Source organism: Sceloporus occidentalis, unplaced genomic scaffold (assembly GCF_023333645.1).
Source record: "Sceloporus occidentalis isolate IW3139 unplaced genomic scaffold, rSceOcc1.0.p SCAF_8, whole genome shotgun sequence".
Taxonomy (NCBI): domain Eukaryota; kingdom Metazoa; phylum Chordata; class Lepidosauria; order Squamata; family Phrynosomatidae; genus Sceloporus; species Sceloporus occidentalis.
The window spans coordinates 22361131-22384607 of NW_028316988.1; the positions used below are offsets into that span (position 1 = coordinate 22361131).

The following is a 23477-nucleotide window of genomic DNA, read 5'->3' on the forward strand; positions in this document are numbered from 1 at the left end:
TCCATGCCAGCATTCTCTGAAGATAGCAGCCACAGATGTTGGTGAAACATCAGGAATAAACTCTTCTAGAACATGGCCACATAGCCCAAAAAACCCACAAAAAACTATGGATGCCAGCCGTGAAACCCTTCAACTTCACATTAGAAACTTGCTTTATTGCTACATCTAGGTTCTACAAAATAACTAACCAGAAGAGAAAACTATGTTTGGTAGAAGAGTCCCTAGAGCTGACTCTCATGTGTGCAAGTAAGAAGGGGGGAAACATCTTTAGCAGCCCAACCTGGTTTCTGCATCCATGCTTGGTGAGAGCAGAGAGAGGAAGAGGACAGAGAACAAAGGGCAATAAAGTGTATTGACCCCTAGAAAAGGGAGGGGTATAGGAAGTGACCTCTTCACAAACAACACTGACCAAATGATCATAGGGATATATATCAGTGTTCCTGCTAGAAGACACTTCCCTTCTCAAGGAAACAAAAACATAGATCTACAAAATAAACATCAATGGTAATACTCCAACAAAATCGACTCCTTCAAGATGTGGTCCTGGAGAGGAGTGCCAAGGATACCGTGGACAGGCAAAAAGAGGACCAAAGGGGCCCTTGAACACTTTAAGGCTGAGCTCTTCCTGGAAGGCAAGATAATCAAACTGAGGTTGCTGTACTTTGACCACATCATGAGAAGACTCATTAGGAAAGACTATAATGCACAGCTAAGCATTATAGTTAGAATCATCCAAGCCATTATCATCATGGATGGATGGATATGAGAGCTGGGTACTTAAGAAAGTGGGTAAGAAGACATTCAATTTGTTTGAGCTGGAGAAGAGTGCTGAAGATACTGCAGACAGCCAAAAAAACAAACAATTGGGTCCTTGAACAGATTGAGCCAGAAATCTCCTTGGAAGCCAAGATGATCAAACTGAGGCTGTTGTACTTTGGCCACATCATAGGCACTCATGCTAGGAAAGGCAGAAGGCAGTGGAAAGAGAAGAAGACTGTATGTCCCATGGGGCACCTGCCAATGGGATGCCCCAGACTCTGCTCTTTCCAAGGGCAGCTAGATGGAAAGCCAGATGACTCAATGACGCTTGCCCTGAGCTTGCAAGACCTGAGCAGAGAGGCTATATCTTGGGTCAGCCCTGAGGATGTTGGTGGTATCAGAGACTGCTGAGAGCCCTGGAGGAATTAATGGGGGCCACACTCCTTGCAACCCCCCCCTCCCATGATCTGTCATTGCCCAGCCACCAGATGTGTCACAGTTGCTTCCGCCTCCGCACCAGGTCTCTTTCTCTCTTTCTTGGTGATGCATCAGTGGCTATGTGATGCATGTAGGCCTGCCATTGAGCTATGCAATCCATTAGTCAACTATTTGGTTTTTCGGTCCTCATATAATTTCTCAGAATGCCTTTGAGGCCTTGGCAATGTCTTTATACCCTGCTTCACACTCATCTTTGCAAACGCAGTAGCAAATTTGATGCGCCCATAACCACACACGCTCCTAAGCACAGCTATAATGAACATCAGATAAATCTTTTTAAGCGTTCTGTTTACAAGAGAATTTATTCTTCTGATGGCTTCTGAGCAGACAAGCCCTCTGAGCCAAATAACGAATCTTCTGACGCCTGGGATGCCGGTGGGGGAAACCAACCATTTTTTCCCTTATTGGCTGCCCATGGCAAAGTAATTTATATTGGCTGTTTTCCTCCTTCCAATTACAAGGAAAGCGTGAAAGCTTATGGAAATTCAGGGTCATCCATAGCACCGCACAAAATCCACACTCCTGTTTTCTGGCCAAGAAAAGGTCTTTTAAAATTGTAATGCAGGGGAACTCAAGGAACATCAACAACAAAAACCACTCTAGAGCGGGCACGCAAGCAAAGGCGGAGGAGTTCAGAAAGAATGATGCCCAAATATTTCGCACCAAGCTGTGTGGAGTGTTTCCCCCTCCCCTTCTCTTATTATTTTCTTCATCCTTCAGAGGGGAAATGAGGACAAATGGAGATCATTTTAAAAATGATCCTCAAGGCCTCTCTCTCAGTGCGGTTTTATGGCCAGGGTCTATTTAGACGACTATCCGTGATGGTTCATGACGGCCCCTAATGCAACTTTATGCTTTACAAGCATCTTAAAGGCAGGAGGGGGGGATTCCGTTTCCTTTATACTTGGATCCCTTCCTCCATGGTTCCTCCGCAGGCTGACAATGCCAAAGGCCCCCTCATGATACTAATTGAATCCACCAGTTCTGGGGGGAAAAAACAAGCAAATTGCAAATGGTCATTTATAACTTGACTTTGGAGCAGCCGTGGAGGCTTCACCCGCCTCCCTTCACATCCACGTTCCCTCTCCTACCATTAGTTTTTTATGCTCACCAGGCCGCAAACAATTAAAAAAGATAACCAAATGCCCAGTGGCCCTCTTCCCTAATTAGGTGCAAGAGTCAGGGCTTTGGAGGATAGCTAAGTGCTTCAATTACCGTGCTCTTCTCTTTTCCGATGCTGTCCTTGTTAGACCAGACAAGTCCAGTACCCAAAGGGGAACAATTAAAGCCACAGAAAGAGGGGGTGGGTTCAGGGAGGGAGACGGATTTCTGCAGACTTTACCTGGTGCCTGAGCAAGGCCCATGTGTGTCGACAAATTTTTCAGCTGTTCAGGCAGAGAGAGATTGTGGGGTGTGTGTGTGTGTGTGTGTGTACCTTCAATTCACTTGCTGACTTATGGTGACCCCAAGAATTTCATAAGGTTTTCTTAGGCGAGGAATACTTAGTGGAGACTGAGATGAAAATAATAATAATAATAATAATAATAATAATAATAATAATAATAATAGATTTATTTCTAGCCCGCCCAATCACGAAGAATCCGGGCGGGTTACAACAATAAAATACAGCAAATTACAATAGAGTTAAAAAATCAAACCCTAGACCTACCACCACCACCCATTCCCAGTACTAAAAGAGAATTAAACAGTAATAATATTAAAACATTAAAAACATTAAAAACATTGAACAAACAAAAAATAGGCAGAAACATTGGCAGGGGAAAAATAGACAGATGAGGGGACAAATATCTCTATATCTGGGGAGGATAACTAAGTTGGAAAGGCCTGCCGGAAGAGATCCGTCTTGAGTGCTTTCTTGAAAGCTGCCAGAGTGGAAATGTGACGGATCTCCTCCGGCAGGTCGTTCCATAGTTTAGGAGCAGTAGTAGAGAAGGCCCTCTGGGAGACAGATGTTAGCCTAGATTTTTTTGGCTGTAGTAGATTTCTTCCAGAGGACCTTAGTGTGCGGGACAGACAATAGGGAAGAAGGCGTTCCCTCAAGTACTCTGGGCCCAAGTCATGTAGGGCTTTAAAGGTAATCACCAACACCTTGTACTTTGCGCGAAACTAATAGGCAGCCAGTGCAGGGACTTCAAGACCGGTGTTATATGGTCATTCCTAGAAGTTCCCGTGATCAATCTGGCTGCCATATTTTGTACCAGCTGAAGTTTCCAAACTTGGCACAAGGGTAGCCCCAAGTAGAGCGCATTACAGAAGTCCAATCGAGAGGTTACCAGTGCATGTACTACTGTTTCCAGGTCCCTCGGCTCCAGGAAGGGGCGCAGTTGGCATATCAGACGAAGGTGATAGCAGGCGCTCTTGACTGTCGCATCCACCTGAGCTGTCAGTTGGAGCGACAAGTCAAGAAGCACCCCCAAGCTGCGAACAGAATCCTTCAGGGGAAGTGTGACCCCATCCAGAACTGGCTGACACAACTCCATTCCTGGATTCGGGGTTCCTATAGCAAGTACCTCCGTCTTACCTGGATTCAGCCTGTCGGTTTTCCCTCATCCAGTCCATTACTGCCCTAAGACAGGCATTCAGAGGAGAGATGCCATCCTTAGTCACTGCTTCAGCCCGAGACATAGAGAAGTATATTTGGGTGTCATCAGTGTACTGATAACACCCCGCCCCATGTCTCCAGATGATCTCTCCCAGCGGCTTCATGTAAATGTTGAATAGCATTGGGGACAGAATCACACCTTGAGGGACCCCCGATTTGAGCTCCCTCTTGGCCGAACAGCTGTCCCCAAGCGACACCATCTGGAACCTGCCTGAGAGGTAGGATCGGAACCACTGCAATGCAGTGCCTCCAATACCCAACTCTCTCAGGCATTCCAGAAGGATACCATGGTCAATGGTATCGAAGGCCGCTGAAAGGTCCAAGAGCACCAGCAGGGTCACACTTCCCCTGTCGATGCCCAGACGGAGATCATCGACTAAGGCGACCATGGCAGTCTCAACTCCGTATCCCGTCCTGAATCCGGTTTGAAATGGATCCAGAAAATCCATTTCATCCAAGACTGCTTGTAGTTGATTGGTGACTGCTCTCTCGATCACCTTGCTCAAAAATGGTAGTAATGAGACTGGTCTGTAGTTATTTCTATCCAGGGGATCCAGGGAGGGCTTTTTTAAGAGTGGTCTAACTACTGCCTCCTTGAGACAGGGAGGCAGGGAGCCTTCCCTGAGGGATGCATTAATTATATTTTTCAGCATCTCCATGATTTTTTCTCCCCCCTGGATGGCCAGCCAGGTTGGTCAAGGGTCGAGAGGGCAAGTCGTCTTTTTCAAACTACAGAGAAGCTTGTCCACATCCTCAGTACTTACCGACTCAAATTAATCCAGTCTAACAGTAATGGCGGAGGCACTGGATGCCTCTCTAGTTGTCTCTGTCCTCAAATTGGCATCCAAATCAGCTCTTATCCGAGAGATTTTATCTGCAAAATGATCATTAAAAGCGTCACAGCAGGCTTCAGAAGAATCTAATAATGGGTTCTGGGTAGGAGGTAGTTGGGTTAGGTTCCTCACTACCCTGAACAGCTCAGCTGGACGAGATTTTGCAGACGCGATAGATGCAGAATTGAAGGACTTCTTAGCTGCATCTATCGCCACTTGATAGGACCTAAGAAAGGTCGAATGAAGTGTCTTATCGGATATGAGTTGAGTTCTCTGCCACTGGCGCTCTAGTCGTTGTCCAGCCCGCTTCATTTGTCTAAGATCTGTATACCATGGGTTACGATTTTGAGTGGGTTGGAAAGGACGCTTGGGAGCGATCATGTCAATCGCTCTGGTAAAGTTGTTATTCCACATATTAACCAGAGTTTCGACAGAATCGCCAGCACTGCCAACCATAATACCCTCTAGGGCTTCTTGGAACCTGACGGGTTCCATCAGCCTTCGAGGGCGGACCATTCTTATCGGTCCTCCACCCCCGGAGAGAGGGATAGTGGCCTTCAGTCCAACCTTAACCAGGAAATGATCTGTCCATGACAAAGCGGAGATACTAATTATCTCCGCCCACAGATATGCCTGTTCTGTGCAGAAGACCACATCAAGGGCATGACCTGCGCAGTGTGTAGGCTCGGAGACTATCTGGAAGAGGCCCATGTTTGTCATGGAAAGCATGAACTCCCGAGCTGCGCCAGTAAGGTTGGTCAACCCAGTCTCGAGGGGGAAGTTGAGGTCGCCCAGGACCAGCAGCCTAGGTGACTCCAACACCAGCTCCGAGACTAGTTGCGTCAGCTCAGCTAGGGAGTCCGTTAGGTTATGGGGTGGATGGTAAACCAACAGAATCCCCAGACTCTCCCTGGTCTTCAAGCTAAGGTAAATGCACTCAATGTGGTCTAATGCACGGATAGGTATCCTGATTAAGGTAAGGTTGTTTCTGTGGACCATGGCCACACACCCTCCCCGCCCGCTTCCCCTCACCTGCTCATTGACTCAGAAAGTGGTCTTCTGTCCCACCCATCCACCCTCCCTCCTCTTTGGCCACTTTCTACTGATTTCCTCCTCCTCTCCACAAGAGCCACACCATTGCCATCCTATTGGGGTGAAGGAGAGCAGCTTCCCTCTTGTCTTCCCAAGGGGATCCCAACACCACTTCTGAAGATGTCATCTCTCAGCTTACACAGCCTGGGTGCCAAGAGAGAGTCCTAGGTAGGGAGGATTCTGTTTTGTAATTTATTTATTTTTAATTACCATTTTGCTAAGTTTTGCAGGCAGAAAGTTTCCCGAAGAAACTGACACCCGGCCCCAGAGTGCAGCCATGTCACTTTGTCTGTGGTGCTGCCTCGCTCACAAGTTGGCGCCGTGGTGCATAGATTTTAATTTTAACAAAACAGCTGTCTCCAGCGAAAGGCTCATCGACATCTGAAAAGACGAAAGCCCATCTGGAGCTGAAGAGACTCCGGTGCTGTCATTGATTTTCGAGGAAGAAAAAAAACACAGCCTCTGGCTACTCCACCAAATTAGTAGTCACTGATGACCAATTATTTTGCCCCGCTGTGAACAGGGAGGCGTAACTAAAAACCCAGTTTGTCAGACCCAAGGCTCTGTACCTGAAACACCTTTCAACTGGTGTGTACTGAAAGCCCCTTAGAAGCCCCTGACACGGCAGCCTCCATTTAAAAAGGGGGGAGGAGAACGAGAGAGAGAGAGAGAGAGAGAGAGAGAGAGAGAGGTTTTTAAAAAGTTTTAATGAGCTGTGGGGGACTATGATGGGCCGTCATAAGCACAGCCTGTTCTAGTCTGGGTAGAGAACTATCTCACCAAACAGGCAAATCACAGCTGTCAAAGAAAAATGTCAGACTGATGTTTGCAAATTATAATTAGCATTTCCCTTGCGTCTTCTGTCCGGGAAGGGTTTTCTGCTCTCTCGTCGGAAGAGTGCCAAAGGCTGAGATTGAGCAGGAGAGAGTTTGGCACTCATTTGAGGCCTACCTGTTTGGGTTTCTAAATGGCATTCATTCCACTGTGGTGCGTGCATGTGTGCGTGCGTGCGTGGCGTGCGCATTTGCCCTTCAGTAATTATTTGGGTGCAAAGGAGCCTGTTTATTTGCAAAGGGACAGGTTTTAGTTTGCAGGAAGAACAACCTCACACCCTTCATGTAAGGAGTGTCTCCTTTCTGTGAAGTACTTCCTACCTCTTGAAAATAATTTAGCAGCAAATTATTATTTTTTAAAAAATGTAGAGTGGCAGGTGAAGGGGAGAAAGGTGTGTGTGAAGATAATGGCTTTCAAAGCATGCATAAATACATATTAGAGATTTAAGGAGAAGCCACATTTAGAGCATTCCTGACGACCATCTCCTGTATGAAAAACTCAGGGTAATTCTATTGTGATATCCAGATATGGATCTCTGGGGGGCAAGAGGTAGGTGAGGAGTGAGAGACAGGCCTTTAGTGCCATCCATCTCATCCGCTAGTCTGAACTGCACAGCCTGTGATCTGGAATAGCCCTCACAGCAGCCAAAACTAGACCACAGATCCAGGAACTGCAGAGGGACAACCAGGGAAGATGTAGTTCCCCCATGAATGATGTCCTCACTGTTTCCAATTCATTTCCTCACATAAAAAGCAAATGGCAGGCATTCATTCAAAGACAGGGAGGGGAGGATGAAATGGCTCTGTACTTGAGGGGTGCAGATGTTCCTCAACCAGACACCTTCCTTGTAGGACAACTCCCATCTCCTCAATGACCAGGCGAGTGATGGGAGATGTCATCCAACACATTTGGAAGGGATGAGCTTTTGTAGAGTTCAGCAGGGACCTCAGGACACAGGATTTATATTCTGCTCCCCTCATAGTTTCCCATGAGCTCACTAACCTTTTCACAATAACACTGAAATACCTCTAATTAAGCATCTTGGAGATTGGATGAATAGTGGTCAGAGACAAAGCCTTCTCTGTGAAGGCAGAACAGCAGCCCTAGGCACCTTTTTTTCTCTGTGTAGTAGGTTTGATGTACATCAAGGTTGAGTGCAGTCCTCTTGGTTGCCCCCAAATGGCCATGCCCCCTTCTCCATGGCATCAGCATTTGACTCTTTTCTAGCTTTCATCAATGTTCTCCCCTGCCCCTTCCAAAAAGATAACATGCCTCCCCTCGAAGTTTTCATCACTGGTAGCAAGAAGAGCTTGAAAACAAAAGGCACCAGTATTTTCAGTCCCATTCACTGGGGGATTCTGGGAGTGATTGTCCAAAAAAAACTAACTTTTTCCAGGCTGTGGTCAGTGATGGGACTCCCTTGGCCCTGAAGCCTGGTATTGCTGAGACATTTTGGTATTTGAAATGGGAAATCTTTCACACAGATAGGTCTGTGCTGAAACAGTATTGCTGGACACCCAAGTCCCACCATCCCCAAACAGCATATGCAGAAGTCAGAGAGAGCTGGGATGTCATAAGACCACAGGACAACCTCACTCTTGCTTGGGAACCTCCTGTTCTCAATACTAGAGCAAAACCAGAGTTTTGCTGCTTCCACACTTCCCCCACAGCCAGAAAATGCTCCAAGAAAGTTGTCAACACATGGGCCCTGGCAGTTCCACCTATGCCCATGGATGTCTAGGTGCCTACAGAGAAAGGGTGGGCAACTCTCAGGGGACAGGGGGTTCAGGGGGCCATATAGGTACACCAGAAAACCCAGCAAGTCTGTACTCCAGTGCCACACCTCCTAAAAAGTGAATTTATTTGTCCACAAATACACCCTGGAGGTCATGGGGTTAATCCCTCCACATTGCCGGTCCCCTCTGAGCCAGTGTGGGACCAGGGGTGTCCTTTTTTTCCTAACAGGATGTGACCTGGACAGTTTTAAAAGGGAAAAATTGGCCCCCACTCCTTAGGAGGCATTGGGGGCAGTTGTCCCCAAAACATTTAGCCCTTGAAAGCCCCTCCAGAATATCCAGACAACAACAATAACAACAACAATAACAAAATCTTGGGATGCACTTTCCCTAGGTCTCCTGCAATGACAAAGTACCCCAGTCCAGTGGTGATGGGGGATGACTAGCCCATGGGCCATTTGTTTTGGAAGTGCTGCCCCTGGACCACCTCAGTCCCCCCTCTTTCGAAATAAAATCTGCAACAAAAAACAAACCATTTGCTCCCTTCAGGATTAGCATTTTTAAATCAAACCCCCAAACACCACCCAAAACAAAAGCAGAAGTGGACTTTGGACACCACTAGTTTTTGATTTCTCATTGTAGTGCAGCTTGTTGTGGGTCATGCCTTGGGGGCAGAAAACCATCTTCGCCCAAGAACCCTTTGAATTTATTTGCCCAGCCATGCTAAAGAGAAAGGGGAACAGAGACCATTGAGCTTTGCAGCAGGTCTGGCTGGGAGCCCAGGGCCAGACAGAGAGGCCCTGAAGCTGCTTGGAGATGTAATCCCATGAAGGCAGCCCTGTGATCTATGTCACCCCCATCCTGCCAGCACACAGAGAGGACAACTCTTTATGGCCCCTTGGGATGCATCACCTTAGATCACACCCCTCTCATCATTAGCAAACATGGGCATAATTAGGCTCCTCTGAAGCATGCGGTGAGCAATAATTAGTAATAAAAGTCACGGCAGGAGCAAAAGAAGCTGGGGAAGGCAGGAGAGAAAACCCCAGGAAAAGTGGCTATTTGCATACATGCTCAAACCGAAGCAGCAGAAGCAGCAACAACTCCTGGGCTGATTGCTAAGGAGGACGAATTCCAAGTGCCATACTCAGGCAAAGCCTATTCCTAAGGAGTTTATCAGACAAGGGAAATTGGAAGTATAATCCAACGGCAATCCGAACGCAATCATGGGATTTCACATTATTGCGTGAGAGACTACCACATACAATTTTGGGCAATGGCAAGCTATTTTCGGGCAATGGGAAGTCAGTTCAAACGCAATTCGAATTCACGTAAATTCACTGAACTAGAGAATTCACGTAAACGCATTCTGGCCCCACTTTCTTTTCATTCGAAATTAAGAGAAATTCTTCCCATGTAATAAACTTCTCTGTTACCCCACTGGAGTTTTCAGTCTCTCCTTCCCCCAAAAGAAAAACAAAACCTCTTAAGCAGGTTAGCTGTAAGCAAAGCAAAAAGTGTAAGTGTGCAGATGTGGCGTGAGGAGAGAAGGGTGGTTGATGGTGCATTGCTAAGGCCATGAAGTCTGCACTTAATTACAGATGAACATGGGAAAGGGAGGAGAAAGAGGTGGCACATATTCTGATTTGCCTGGGGGGCGGTTAAGGTTACGATTCCAGGAATATCTCTAGGTATATGAGTGGAGAGCCAGGATGATGGTGTAATTTCTGTAGCCCAAGTTTCCCAGGGTGTCGGACCTTGTTTGGGGGAAAACTATTAAAAATATAAAAGCTGCAACTATTAGGAATTAGCCTTCTTTAGCAGAGTAGCAGAAAAGCATGCCCCAATGTGATGATGCTTCCTTGAGAACTGAAACTGAATGAAAAAGCCAACAAGGCAGGCAGTTTCAGCTTACAACATTTACTAATGGCTTTCTGCATGTGGAGAGCCTACATCTTCAGTGGCTATTGAAAAGATGAGGTAAAAGAAAGAGCTTTAGTCTTTAACTCACCATTCTGTTGATGGGAAGCGAAGGAGAGGAAGTTTGGAAAAGAAGGGATATGGCGAAAAAAGTAGAAAGAAGGGAATCTGAGAAGGGGGTAGTCATTATATGACCTGAGATGTTGGGAAATTTCTTGAGTCACAGTACTGTATATGGATTTGTGGATGCTCATGCACCTTCTGTTGTGCCTTTGCTTGCACATTTCCATGCGCACTCTGTTGTGCAACTTTGACATTTAGCACAACCAGTGAGTTACTCCAGATTTTAAGATGTATGCAATGCAAGCCCACATGAGATCTTGACCTTTCTCTCTCTACTAGGAAAATCTTCCCATCGTCTTATTAATGTCTGGCAGCTCTTAGAGGCGCAAGGCAGTGGTCGAAACAGGGCAAGCCTTCACACTTCTGAGTAGGGGGGCAAGAGGAGGGGTGGCAAGCCTGTGGCCCTCCAGAAGCGGTTGGACTACAGCTCCTACCACCCCTTACCATGCTCTCTGTGGGCTGGTTGGGAGAGAGGGGAGGTCAATAAACCACTAGAGGGTTACAGGTTCTCCACCTGAGCTCCAAAGATCAAATGTTGTTTCTTTGATTGATTGTTTTTTCATTGTTGTTGCTGTTGTTGCCAACTTTGTGATATCTTTTGCTTCTGAACCTTTTGCAGACCCTCTACTCCTTTCTTTGAGCTGCTGCAGCACAAGTATAAAGAGATTTGGATGGATCAACAAAGAGCTGTCATTAAAGCTGAGAAGGCAGAAAGACATCAGAAGGTAACCAGTGTGTTGTGGGCACATGGCCAGGGCTAGGCTGACCAGGAATGGCAACAAAATGTCACAATGTACAGTGGGACCTTGCTATCCATGGGTATCCGTGACGGACAACCGCCCCCCAATACCAAAATCTGCAGATGCTTAAGCTCGTGTTGGCCCCTGTGGCGTGCATGCATGCAGCTACATAGCCATTAGGGATGACAGGACTTCAGGTGCTCCCTGTGCCCCCTGGGCTCTTGCCTGCCTTACTCTCCTGGTGCCATTTTGTGGCCAGGGAAGGATAGAAGGTGGCTTGGCAGTGGAAGACTGTGCCTCAGCAGCTGGCCACAGGATAACAATAGCAACTTCCAGGGTATCCACCAAGGGTTCAAGTGGATGACTCCATCTTCCTATGGACAGCTGCTGAATACATAGTCAACCGCTGCCTGCCTGGCCTCCCTGCCTTGTCCCCCAGCTACTAAATGGCTGTGCAGCATCAAGAGAATAAGGTAAGTGAGATGAAGGGAGGCAACTGGGCAAGGTCAAGGGTTTTGGGTGCTGACATCCAAAATACCTGGAGGACCAAAGTCTGAGCACCACTGCCCTTGACCAGTGCATCCCAAGTGCTATGATGTTGGGGACCAACTATTTGTGTTCTCCAGCATGCCACGGACTGGGGTCATTGGCTGCAATGGTTTCCTTCTTTCCTTGAAGCTTCTCTTGGTCTGGCAGTTGATGGCTTGTGAACTGGCACTGGCACATGTGGGATCGGTACCTGTATCCTTGCAACTTCCTGCTTCCTCAGGAAACACCTACTAGTTGTCAGAAGCAATTGGGCAGGCATCATGAACCGACTCTAGCAGCATTATGTAGCCCTTGCTGTCCATAAGCAAATGGTCATATTAAAAACAGAAGATGTAAATGCAGTCAGGATATAAGCTCTTTTGGGGGAGGGCTTTCTCTCCGTTCAACCATTGTTGAGGACCTGAGAGACAGTGCTTCATTGTGGTTGCTCCCAGAGGCTGTGGAAGTTGGCCTGACCCCCTTTCTACTGTCCTGTTTTGCGGCAAAGACCATTGTTGGGCAATTTGGCAATTAGCTGATTCTGCAGAAGGGCCTTTGGAGGGTGCTGTACTTTTATTTTTATTGCTATTTCAAAATGTTTTTATACTGTTTAAAATGAATGGTATCTTAATAGGATAGCATCTAATTGACTTTTATTTTTTAGCATTTAGTTTTTAGCTGTACTTTTCTCATGTATGCTGTAAGAGGTCATCCATGTCAGGAGAAAGGCAAGCTATAAACTGAATGAATGAATGAATGAATGAATGAATGAATGAATGAATGGTGCAGTGCCATTCACTCCATTCTTGGTTCCATTCTTCTCTCTTCTCTTGTTTGGCTTTAGAAACGAAGGGGGAAAACATATGAGACAAGGACAACGCTGCTGAGAAAGCACCAGCCTCCCATGCAGCCAGAGCTTCTCTGGCACATGCCCCACTTCCAGAAGGTATGTGCTTCAGCCCTAAAAAAATTGGTTTTAATATGCGTAAAATCTGAATGCTCATGAATGGTTTGGCAACTACTGAAGTCATTGGCTTCTAATTTTTTCACATGAAAAACAAAATCTAACAATATTTTTAAAATCAGATGGTGGTGAATTTTTGCACATGGCTCTGTTCAGGGGCCCAACTTCAGGGTCCCTTCAGTGGGCCCCAAGGCAGCATCCTCTGTTTGAGCCTTTCTGACCTTAGTGCACTGTGGTAGTTATGAGAGTCCATTGCAGATTCTCACACTGCCAGCTGTGAGGCAACATTCCTTGTAGCATGATGAAAGATGAAATAGCCCCAGCTTTCAGGGACAGAAGAGGTATAAATAAAGCAGTATATATTACAGTAACACAATTACAATTACTGTAATACAACTCAAATATGATGAGAAGGAGGGAAAGCAGGAAGCATAAGGAAAAGAGGAGGACTGCATTATGAGTGGATGGACTCCATCAAGGAATCCACAGCTGCTGACCTGAGTTTGCAAAATGTGAGCAGGGCTGTTTCTAATAGTCTCTTGGGGGTTTCTCGTTCTGCCTTGTGGCAAACAACAACAAATTTATTAATAACAAAAAGCAAATGCATCACAATTGTAAAGTTGCAGACACACACAGAACTGCACAACCACTTTCTTTGAAGAGTGGCCCCTACCTTTCAGGAAGGTGGACATATTAGCCCAGATGTTATCATCATTCCTTCAAGTCAGTGGCATTTCTAGGGTTGGTATCACCTGGTGTAGTCAGTCACGGAGAGGGACAGGACTTATGAGTGTGTGACCTTTGGTGCTGGACTTCCGGCATACGCATGAGTGTGCGCACACAGCCGGAATTCCCTTCATGCCCCCAGGGAGCAGCCAAGCGCCCCGGGAAGGTCCAGGGAGGAGAGTCCAGGACCCGGGGAGGGTGGGAAATGCCCCACGCACCCTCGGGAAAGGCCAGGGAAGAGCCCCTGGGATGCGGGGAGGGCCAAGGACCGGCCAGGTGTCACCCCCCTTTCTGGGATGTTACCTGGTGCATTCCGCACCCCCCACATCCCTAGTGATGCTACTGCTTCAGGTATGCCTCCATCCAGTCCATGAAAATGTAATTCAACATGTTATCATACATGAGGGATGAGGTGTCAATGTGAGTCATTGCAAAAGACGGTAGTTCTTAGGAAAGTGGAAGGCAGTAGGAAGAGATGGTGACCAGATTGCAGGTGGGTTGACTCCCTCAAGGAATCCACAGCTGCTCTGAATTTACGAGATCTGATCAGGGCTCTGGGTAACAGGGAGACTTGGAGGTTGCTCATTCATATGGTTGCTTTAAAATGATGTTAACTTAACAGTAAATAACATCAACAAAGCCAATGCAGCATCTTTTGCAACAGTAGGAGTCATGTAGTTCCCTGTAACTAGACCAGTCCAAACAGTCTTTTGCTGCCCTCTCCATTTCCCTTCCACTGCAAACTTGCCAATGGCACTGTGGGGGCATAGGCCAAAGTAACCCCCCCAGCAGAGGCTCCCAGAAGCCAGGAGTGGAAGCGATTCCCTTCTAATTGCTTTCTGTCCCTTCCTTGTCTGCCCTCCAGGCCAAAGCTCTGTGACATTACACAGTCACTCAGTTGCTAAAGGCTGGACAAACTGAGCATTTTTGCCTCTGGGTGTTGAGTTCAGGCCCACTGCCCCAGAATAATGGCACCCGCTATTAAGCCAGCCGTTTCATTCACAGGGTTTCATGTATCTGGCAGTTTGGTTCTTACTTGAGGATGTCTCTTTGCTGGGGAAACAGCTCCGCTTTGTGCCTGCTGGGATCTTCTGGGATTTTGTCTCTGCCAGTTGGCTGAGTTAAGAGGAGGCGGCAGGGAGGGACCCCATAGTCCTACACTGAGGTGCAGTGGATTAGCTCAAGCTGCTCTGCTGTGGTGTGTCTGCCAGCAAACAGACATAAACCCCTGGCAAATTAGGAGAAAATTTCATTTGCCTTCCTCTTCTTGGGTTTTATAGTTTGGTGAGTCACCAGCACTCTTTGACAGAGAAAGCTAAAGACCTTGTAAAACTACAAATCTCAGGATTCCATAGGATGGAGCCATGATAGTTAATGTGGCATCAAACTGCATTATTTTTACAATGCTTTCTCTCTCTCAGTCTCTCTGGTCCACACCAAACAAGCCTGTGATGGTGGCAGGAGGGGAAGAAGGCCCTCCCCTGTAGATGTTTAATGTCTGGCAGGTTCATATGTGGAAATATGGTCTTTCAGGTTATTTGGATCTCAGCCATATTGGGCTTTATAGGTCATAAATTTGCATTGTGCCCATAAATGAACTGATAGTCAGCGAAGCTATTTTAGCAAAGGAGTTACATGCTCCCTATATCCGTACCCAGTCAGCATTCTGGTTGCAGCAGTTTGGACCTGCTGAAGTTTCTGAACAGTTTCCAAAGGCAATCCCAGGTATGCTGTTTAAATGACACATGCATCTTAAGAGGCCAGATGCTACGGCAAAGCTGCACTCCAGCCCTTAGGATTGGAACGTGGCTTTGGCGTGGCTTCTGGCCTCTTAGGACGCATGCATCATTTAAACAGCACATTTCCAAGGTGGCCCAAAGCAGCTTTATTTTGGCCTGTCCGTTCGGGTCCTGTGTTACATAGGATATAAACAAAGAATGTAATCCTTCTTGGTCTATGGTACCCAGAACTGAACACAGAATACTATTTCTCTGAGCAGAAATAGACTGTTCCCTGCCCATAGAAGAGTACATGTAGCAATAGTGGAAGAGAAGATAAAGGGATGGGGCAAATAAGAGGGGACTTCTATATGGAAAGAGAAAGGTTGGAACAGGAGTGAAAGCTCCAAGGACATTAATAGGCAGGAGCAGCCCTGCTGTCAGCCAAAGTAACTTCCTCAGAAGGCTTGCACAGGGGGCAGAAGCAAAATAGTGGCGAAGAGACATGTAATCTTAGGTGCCCCTGCTGGCTTCAGGTTGGTGGATGCAGTGGAATTACCAGGACTGAACTAAGATTTCATGGCTGCTCCAGTTGGCATCTGCATTTGGAGTCCTATATGAGGAATCTTGTCACTCGCTTCTGGCAGCAGAAAAGCTTGGGGCACATCTATCAATTGGGATACTAAGACGCAAAGCAGGAGGGGGGCGAGACTATGGAGGGCCTCAAATCAAAAGTGTTTAGAGGAAAGAGCAAGGGGAACGCCACTCCTGACGTGAAAGAAACCGACAAACCATCGCGAAAGCCGTTGACAAGCAAATGTTTGGATACCTTGGCAAAAGACTTAATTTGCAACCAAGCACAAAAATCAAAGACTCTGTCAGCCAGCAAGCAGTTCTCCTGAAATGCACCTCTTGTTACCTGGGAGAGCTCTGGCAGGTTTCTTCTGAAACAATCCAAAATCCAGAGAGAGTAATTAAGGAATCATCGACTGTATCAACTTTTGCAGAAAGATTCTTGGCTACAGAATTTGATACCCACTGGGGCTGTAATGCCAAGCCTGAACCTACTGAAAAACAAACTGCTAGGAATGAACATACATGCAATGCCTGTGTGTGTGTGTGTGTGTGTATTACATTCCCTCAATTTGTCTTAGAAGGAGAGGAATGATGCTTTAGAACTCACCTGGCAAGCCAAACTCAGATTATTGCTCCTCTCGTGTCATGTCAGACAGGCAATAAAGGTCTCCATTTGTTCTTAAATAATGTGCATTTGAGATAGCTTGTGTTCCTTTCATCTTCTTGGGATCCAACCTTTTCTCCTCTTTGTGTGCAGCAGCAGAACTGTGTCAGGTGGGAGACCTAACAGGAATCTGTTTCTCTTACTACATATTTAACACCCCATTTGCAAGGAGGAAGGGTGCAAACCCATCAATGAGGGAGAGAGAGGAACAAGGACCATGACTAAAAGAGGACAGAGTCATTAGGCTCAAATGTCCCTGCGGTTGCTGGCCTGCCATTTGAATGTCTGCTGTATATGACAAGCAATTGATGCTTCATCAATGGCAACTAATGGTTGGAGCTGGTCACCTGGTGGGATCTCTCCCTGTTTGGGAATGAGATGCCCATCAGAACTTGAAGGCAACTGGCATTTCTTCTCTTTCTGATAGTAGTCAGCTGATATCTACATGTGTACATTTGCACATGTACACATGTAGATATGTACACATGTAGATTTGCACATGTACACATGTAGATTTTCCCCCTTGCCAGAGGCAAGGGGGGAAATGGCACCTCCATCCTCTTTCTCCAAACCAAGACTAACTGGAGTAGAGAAGAGAAAGAAGTGACATGACAACCATCTTTAAATATCTAAATATTAAATCTGTGTTTGAAGAAGAGCTGGAGAAAACTACATTTCTTTGACTAGAGCGTTGGAAAAAAAGCCAATGTGGTAACTTTTCTGAGTTCTGGTCTGGAGTTTGTGGGGTTAAAAAAGAGACAAATCAAAGGAAAATCAAAGGCTTTCTTTAAAAAAGAAAGCAAAACCGCGCAGGCCAACAGAGACAGGCAAAAAAAGTGGACCTTTTTGCAGTCATATTTTGACTTCTGGAGCTTGGGAGCATGGGAGGTCCTCTGACAGACCATGAATTCAGTGATGTGCTCAACATCTTCAACCAAGAATGCAAACAGTTCATGTTCATTTATGCATCTGGCATAATGGATTTGTCTCTACAGTTTCGGATTAACGTTCTTGGTTAAATTACCAACGACAGTCAAGTTGAGGTTGATGTACTTTAGACACATCATGAGAAGGAAAAGACAATAATGCTTGGAAAGCTAGAGGGATGTAGAAAGAGATGAATACCACATGGTAGATGCATGGACTAAAGAGCTCATGGGCATAGATTTGGAGGAACTGAACTGGGCAGTGGAGGACAGGGAGCTTTGGAGACGTCTCGTCCATAGGGTCAACATGGGTCAGGATTGATGCAAGGGCAGTTAACAACAAAAACAAAAACAGAAACTGGATGGTTAAAAGAGCCAATGCAATTATAGGCAGCATCAACAGAAGTAAAGTGTCTAGATTGAGGGAAGTAATAGTGCCCTTCTATTCTGCTTTGGTCAGGCCTCACCTGGATTCCTGTGTCCAGTTCTGGGCATCACAATCAAAAGGGATGTTGACAAACTAAATCATGTCAGAGGAGGGTGATCAAAATGGTGAAGGGTCTGGAAACCGTGCCCTATGAGGAGAGACTTATTATATTATTATTATGTTTATTTATATCCCGCCTTACTCCCAGGACAGGGACTGGCTCACAGATTTAAAGCGGTCTACATTAAAACAGGATAAAACATTAAAAATGTAAAGTTTTAAAAAACAATGAAGCAATTCAAACGATGAAAAATGCTGCAGTATTATATTGGGGCTGGCCTGGACTAAGGAGATCCCTCCCTCCAGTGATACAATGGTTTGCAACCTTTGGGCCTCCAGATGTTTTGGACTTCAATTCCCAGAAGCCCCGGTCAATGTGGTCATGGTTCAGGCATTCTGGGAGTTGAAGTCTCAAAATCTAGAGGACCAAAGGTTGGGAGTCACTGCTCCAGTCCATCTGATACTATCTTGGCCTCGAAGGGGGAGATGCAGGCCCAGTTCCATGGGGTCTGGCCTGGACTAAGAAGGAGAGCCCTCCCTCCAGTCCATCTGCCTTGGTCCAGGCCTCAGAGGGAGAGAAGAACTGCTGGACCTGATCCCCTTTCCACTGCCGTTCCCTTCTCCTCCTGTGTTGTGTCTTTTTAGATTGTAAGCCTGAGGGCAGGGAGCTGTCTAACTAACCATTTGTATGATAGCATCTGAAAAGTTAAAACTTGGCTTCCAGCTGAGTGACACTTTTCACTGGCTGCACAAAGGTGCTCCCAGCTTTGGTTTAGTCAGGTCCCCCCTTTTGCTGGCATGTCCTACATTTAGAATTGTAGAATCATAGAATTGTAGAGTTGGAAGAGACCCCAAGAAGGGCCACCCAGTCCAACCCCATTCTGCCATGCAGGAACTCTCAGTCAAAGCATCCCTGACAGATGGATATCCAGCCTCTGTTTGAAGACCTCCAAGGAAGGAGACTCCACTGCGCTCCAAGGAAGGAGTGTGTTCCACTGTCAAACAGCCCTTACTGTCAGGAAGTTCCTTCTAATGTTGAGCTGGAATCTCTTTTCCTGTAGCTTGCATCCATTGTTCCGGGTCCTGTTCTCTGGAGCAGCAGAAAACAAGCTTGCTTCCTCCTCAATATGACACCTCTTCAAGTATTTAAACAGGGCTATCATATTACTTCTTAACCTTCTCTTCTCCAGGGTAAACATCCCTAGCTTTCTAAGTCATTCCTCATAGGGCATGGTTTCCAGACCCTTCACCATTTTAGTCGCCCTCCTTTGGACACATGGCTCCAGTTTCTTTCTCTCTCTCTCTTTTAATACAATTTTCATTGATTTTTTTAAAAAAAACTGTCCTATATATAAAATTAGACATTCATATACGCTCCATTTTCTCAACATCCTTCTTAAATTGTGGTGCCTGGAACCGGACACAATATTCCAGGTGGGGCCTGACCGAAGCAGAACAGAGTGGCATTATTACTTCCCTTGATCTCTACTATACTTCTATTGATGCAGCCTAGAATCGCATTGGCCTTGTTAGCTGCTGCGTCGCACTGTTGACTCATGTTCAGTTTGCGGACGACTTGGACTCCCAGATCTCTTTCACATGTATAAGTCTCTCATTCAGTCACCCATCCTATATCTGTGCATTTCATTTTTTCCCACCCTAAGTGCAGTACCTTACATTTCTCAGGGTTGAAATTCATTTTTGCGGCGCCTGGTCCTCCTTTGGGCCGGGAGGGCATCTGGTGCCAAGGAGGCAAGGGATGCTGGCTCTTGGCTCCTGGATGGAGCAAAGGAGAAGCCCAGGCAGCTCACCTGGGGCCCTGCGCACCGCCTCCAATTAAATCCAAATGGGGGTTTTTAATGGTCCTTTAGGCTGACAAGTGGCCCATCACCATCCGCTGTCAGCGAAGCCCAAAGCAAAGCAAGAGGAGGAGGAAGAGGAGCAGGAGGAGGACTAATGCCCAGCGGTTCCAATTAGGCGCCTAGGCTGCTCCCGGGACTCCCGCGAGCCCCCCACCGAAGCCAAGCCCCGATCCCCTGCCTTCCTTCCCTTCCCACTCAGCCCCCCTTCCTTCCCTGCTTCCAACCCAAAAAGCCCGGGCCTGGAGGTCTTAATGAGGCGATGGAAGTTTTCCGGCGCCTTCCCCGCTAAATTCTTTTCTTGTTTGACAGCTGCTCGAGTGTTGACCTTATAAAAGATTTAGTGGTTCTCATTATTTCTCTCTGCTGAGCATCGCCGCCGGAGGAGAGGGCTTTTGGAAGGCATCATTTGCATCCCTGGCTGGAGGGAGGGGCTGCACAGAGGAAGGGGAGGACCAAGCCAAGCCAAGACACCTTTGGGACCTTTTAGGGACCCCCTTTTTCCCATCCTCTTAAAGTGGGGGGCTCGCTTTGCTTTGGGGAGCCTCCAAATGTGAGCCCTTCCTCCAGGAAATCTGGTGCCACATTTGTCGCCGGAAGGCCAAAACGAACAAAATGAACTTCAATACAGCACATGGGCAGAAAAAAATGAAATGTATTTATTATTTATTTATGCATTTATGAATGCATAGGATGTGGGACACCTGACTTTAACAGGGCTGCATGTGAAAAGGGATCTAGGAGTCCTAGTAAACCACAAGTTGAACATGAGTCAACAGTGTGATGCGGCAGCTAAAAAGGCCAATGCAAGTTTAGGCTGCTTCAATAGAGGTATAGGCCCCATTCCAGGGACGTAGCCAGGATTTTGGGAAGGGTAGGGTCCAGACTAAGTGCCATCATTATAATGGGGCTTGGGTGTGGCGGCGCAGCAGCACACACCATTCATTTTATCTAACGGAAGGGAGGGGGTCTGGACCCCAAGAACCCCCCCCCCTTGGCCACGTCCCTGCCCATTCAGACAGGCCAAAATAAAACTGCTTCAGGCCACTTTGGAAGTATGCTGTTTAAATTATGCATGCGTCCTAAGTGTCCGAAAGCTGCACCAAAGCTGCACTCCAGTCCTTAGGACTTGATTGTGGCTTTGGCATAGCTTCCAGACTCTTAGGACACATGCATCATTTAAATAGCATACCTCCAAAGTGGCCTGAAGCAGCTTTATTTTGGCCTGTCTGTATAGGGCCATAGTGTCTAGATCAAGGGAAGTAATAGTACTACTCTATTCTGCTTTGGTCAGGTCCCACCTGGAATACTGTTGCAATCTTGTCCTAGCCTGACTGGCAACAACTCCCAAGGGCTTCGGAGAGAAGCATCTTTCCAAGCTCTGTGATACCTGGAGATACTAGGGATGGAAGCCATCTCCTTGATACAGCACCTCCCTAGCAGCATTTAGTCCAGAGAGGAAATGCCAATCACTTTGGCCAGGGGCGTTGCGGGCGGGGGGGGAGGTCCATGGGGTCCAGACCCCCTCCTTCCATTAGATACAACAAATGGTGTGGGCCGCTGCGCCCAAGCCCCATTATAATAGTGACACTTAGTCTGGACCCCCCCCCCCCTTCCTAAAATCTTAGCTATGTCCCTGCTTTGGCCAATACACAGTTTTGGAGAGGAGGGCGGGAGAGGAGGGCCTGTTATTTTCCTTTCCTCAACCTCCTCCTGGACTGACCTCTAACCTCCACTTGCCCTTGTCATCGCTGTAATGGCTATGCTGGGATCAATCCATACTTTTCAAGCGCCCCCCATAATGAGATCAGTTCTCATTTTATATATCGATACAGATACAGAGACAAACTCTCTCCCTGGTGCTGAGATCAGGAACGGGTGAAAAATGCATGGGGATCCACAGCTTCATGAGAGAGAGAACCTGATTCTCATCTTCCAGACTCAAAGGCAAGATGAAGACCAATTTGCCATCAAAAAGCCATACAATTCTGAGATCACAACACAAAACATGTGTTTAAAAACATCTACACCATTGGAAAACGTGTCTGGAGAAATGCATACTTTGGGGAAATGGCCGCAAAGAAGTGCTATTCGATAGAAATTCAGTCTAAAAATGCTCCGCCGATCAATAGAAACAAATACAACCCACCAAAATTGTGTGCATTTAGGAAACTGCATACAAATACAAAGGGAAAATGTGACTGATATGCATACATTTGGAGAAAAAATGTGCACAAAATATGCATATTTGGGGGGGGGGGGCGGGGAATGCCAACAGATTTATGTGCAGGAATTGGAACAAGAATGGAACAAGAATAAGTACCTGAATGAGATCCTGATAGATTTGTCCTTCCCTACCAGAGACTTGCAAGCTATATGGCTTAGATTAGGCCTTCTATGTTCCTCAGAAATCTGAGCTTAAAAATTCAAAAGTAACTCGTGTCAGATCTTGGACATGGAGTATTACATGAGAAGTTCCTTTGGACTTTTGGACTGGCATCTATGGAGTGGCAGATCAGATGCAAGGAAATGATAAGTGCAGAGTGCTCTTTCAAAGCTAACCTTGCTGTGCAAAATCAACAACAACCACTGCTAGATGGTGCTTTCCGACTGGCATTATGTGGCCAGATTCTCATTGCTCTGGCTCCTTTCCTGCTGACAACATTCCATGGCTGGTTTATGGTGTTAGGCTGTGATAACACACTGATGGCTGGCCGGCTGCCCTTACTAAGCCTCTGAGCAACCTGATGGCTGGCTTTTCATTTGCTGCCTTGCATACCAAAAAAAGAAAATGCAATGACATTTTACGCTATTTTAGTAACCATCAGGGTATGGTATGACCTTTATGTCAAATTTCCACTCTTTGGGGTTGTTGTTGTTGTTGTTTTACTTGAATATTTATACCTCATTTTTTAGCCCCAAGAGGTTCCCAGAGCAACTTACAAAAGCTGCTCATAGTAGGTTCTCCCACTAGTAAGTGGGAAGAGGAGTGACTTGCTGTCCAGCTAGTGCCAGAGGTATTTCAGGGCATAACTCCTGCTCTGTTCCTGGATCTGGTGACTGCCTGCAAAGTCTTCCAAGTAATTCAAAAAGGACATTGAGAAACTGGAGCGTGTCCAAAGGAGGGCAACTAAAATGGTGAAGGGTCTGGAAACCATGCCTTATGAGGAACGACTGAGGGAGCTGGGGATGAGCCGGAACATGACCCGGAACAATGGATGCAAGCTGCAGGAAAAGTGGTTCCACCTCAACATTAGGAGGAACTTCCTGACAGTAAGGGCTGTTTGACAGTGGAACACACTCCTTCCTCAGAGAGTAGTGGAGTCTCCTTCCCTGGAGGTCTTTAAACAGAGGCTGGATGGCCATCCATCAATGGGGATGCTTTGATTGTGAGTTCCTGCATGTCAGTGAGTTGGACTGGATGGCCCTTGTGGTCTCTTCCAACTCTACGATTCTATGATTCTATGAAATCAGGAGAGCAGCACCTGCGTCACACCTTGCTCAGCCCATGGTGAATTGGAAAATTGGAGAATGTTTATTTCTCAGTATACAGAACCCAGTACAAGGCTGATACCTCGGGCAGCAGATGCTAAACGCCATGGATCATATCGGCTCAATGAAAGCACCCCTCCAAATTGCCAGGAGCTGAGCTGTTCAGCTTGCCTGGCATGGTTAAGAGAGTTGGGTTTGTTGGTCAAAAATCATTTGCTTGCTCACAATGTGTTATGGAGTACTATAGCTAAATGATGGGACATATAGAAATGTGTCAATTGCTGAGACTGTTGCCCATTCCTTAGTGGTAAAGAAGCAGCCAGGAAGGACATTGAGGCTGTCCCCTGAGATCTAAGGTCAGTCTCTTGAGAGCTGGAGT

The 23477-nt window shown here is 46.6% G+C and overlaps 1 protein-coding gene across 1 annotated transcript in view; it reads left to right on the top strand.

Annotated features, from left to right (window-relative positions):
- CFAP77 (cilia and flagella associated protein 77) overlaps positions 1–23477 on the top strand; it is a 78090-nt gene that overhangs the window by 48239 nt on the left and 6374 nt on the right. Inside the window, exons 4-5 of the mRNA XM_089537031.1 lie at positions 11038–11143; positions 12531–12632. Coding sequence (XP_089393157.1) covers positions 11038–11143; positions 12531–12632 — 208 coding nt within the window. The remainder of the gene's footprint in view (positions 1–11037; positions 11144–12530; positions 12633–23477) is intronic.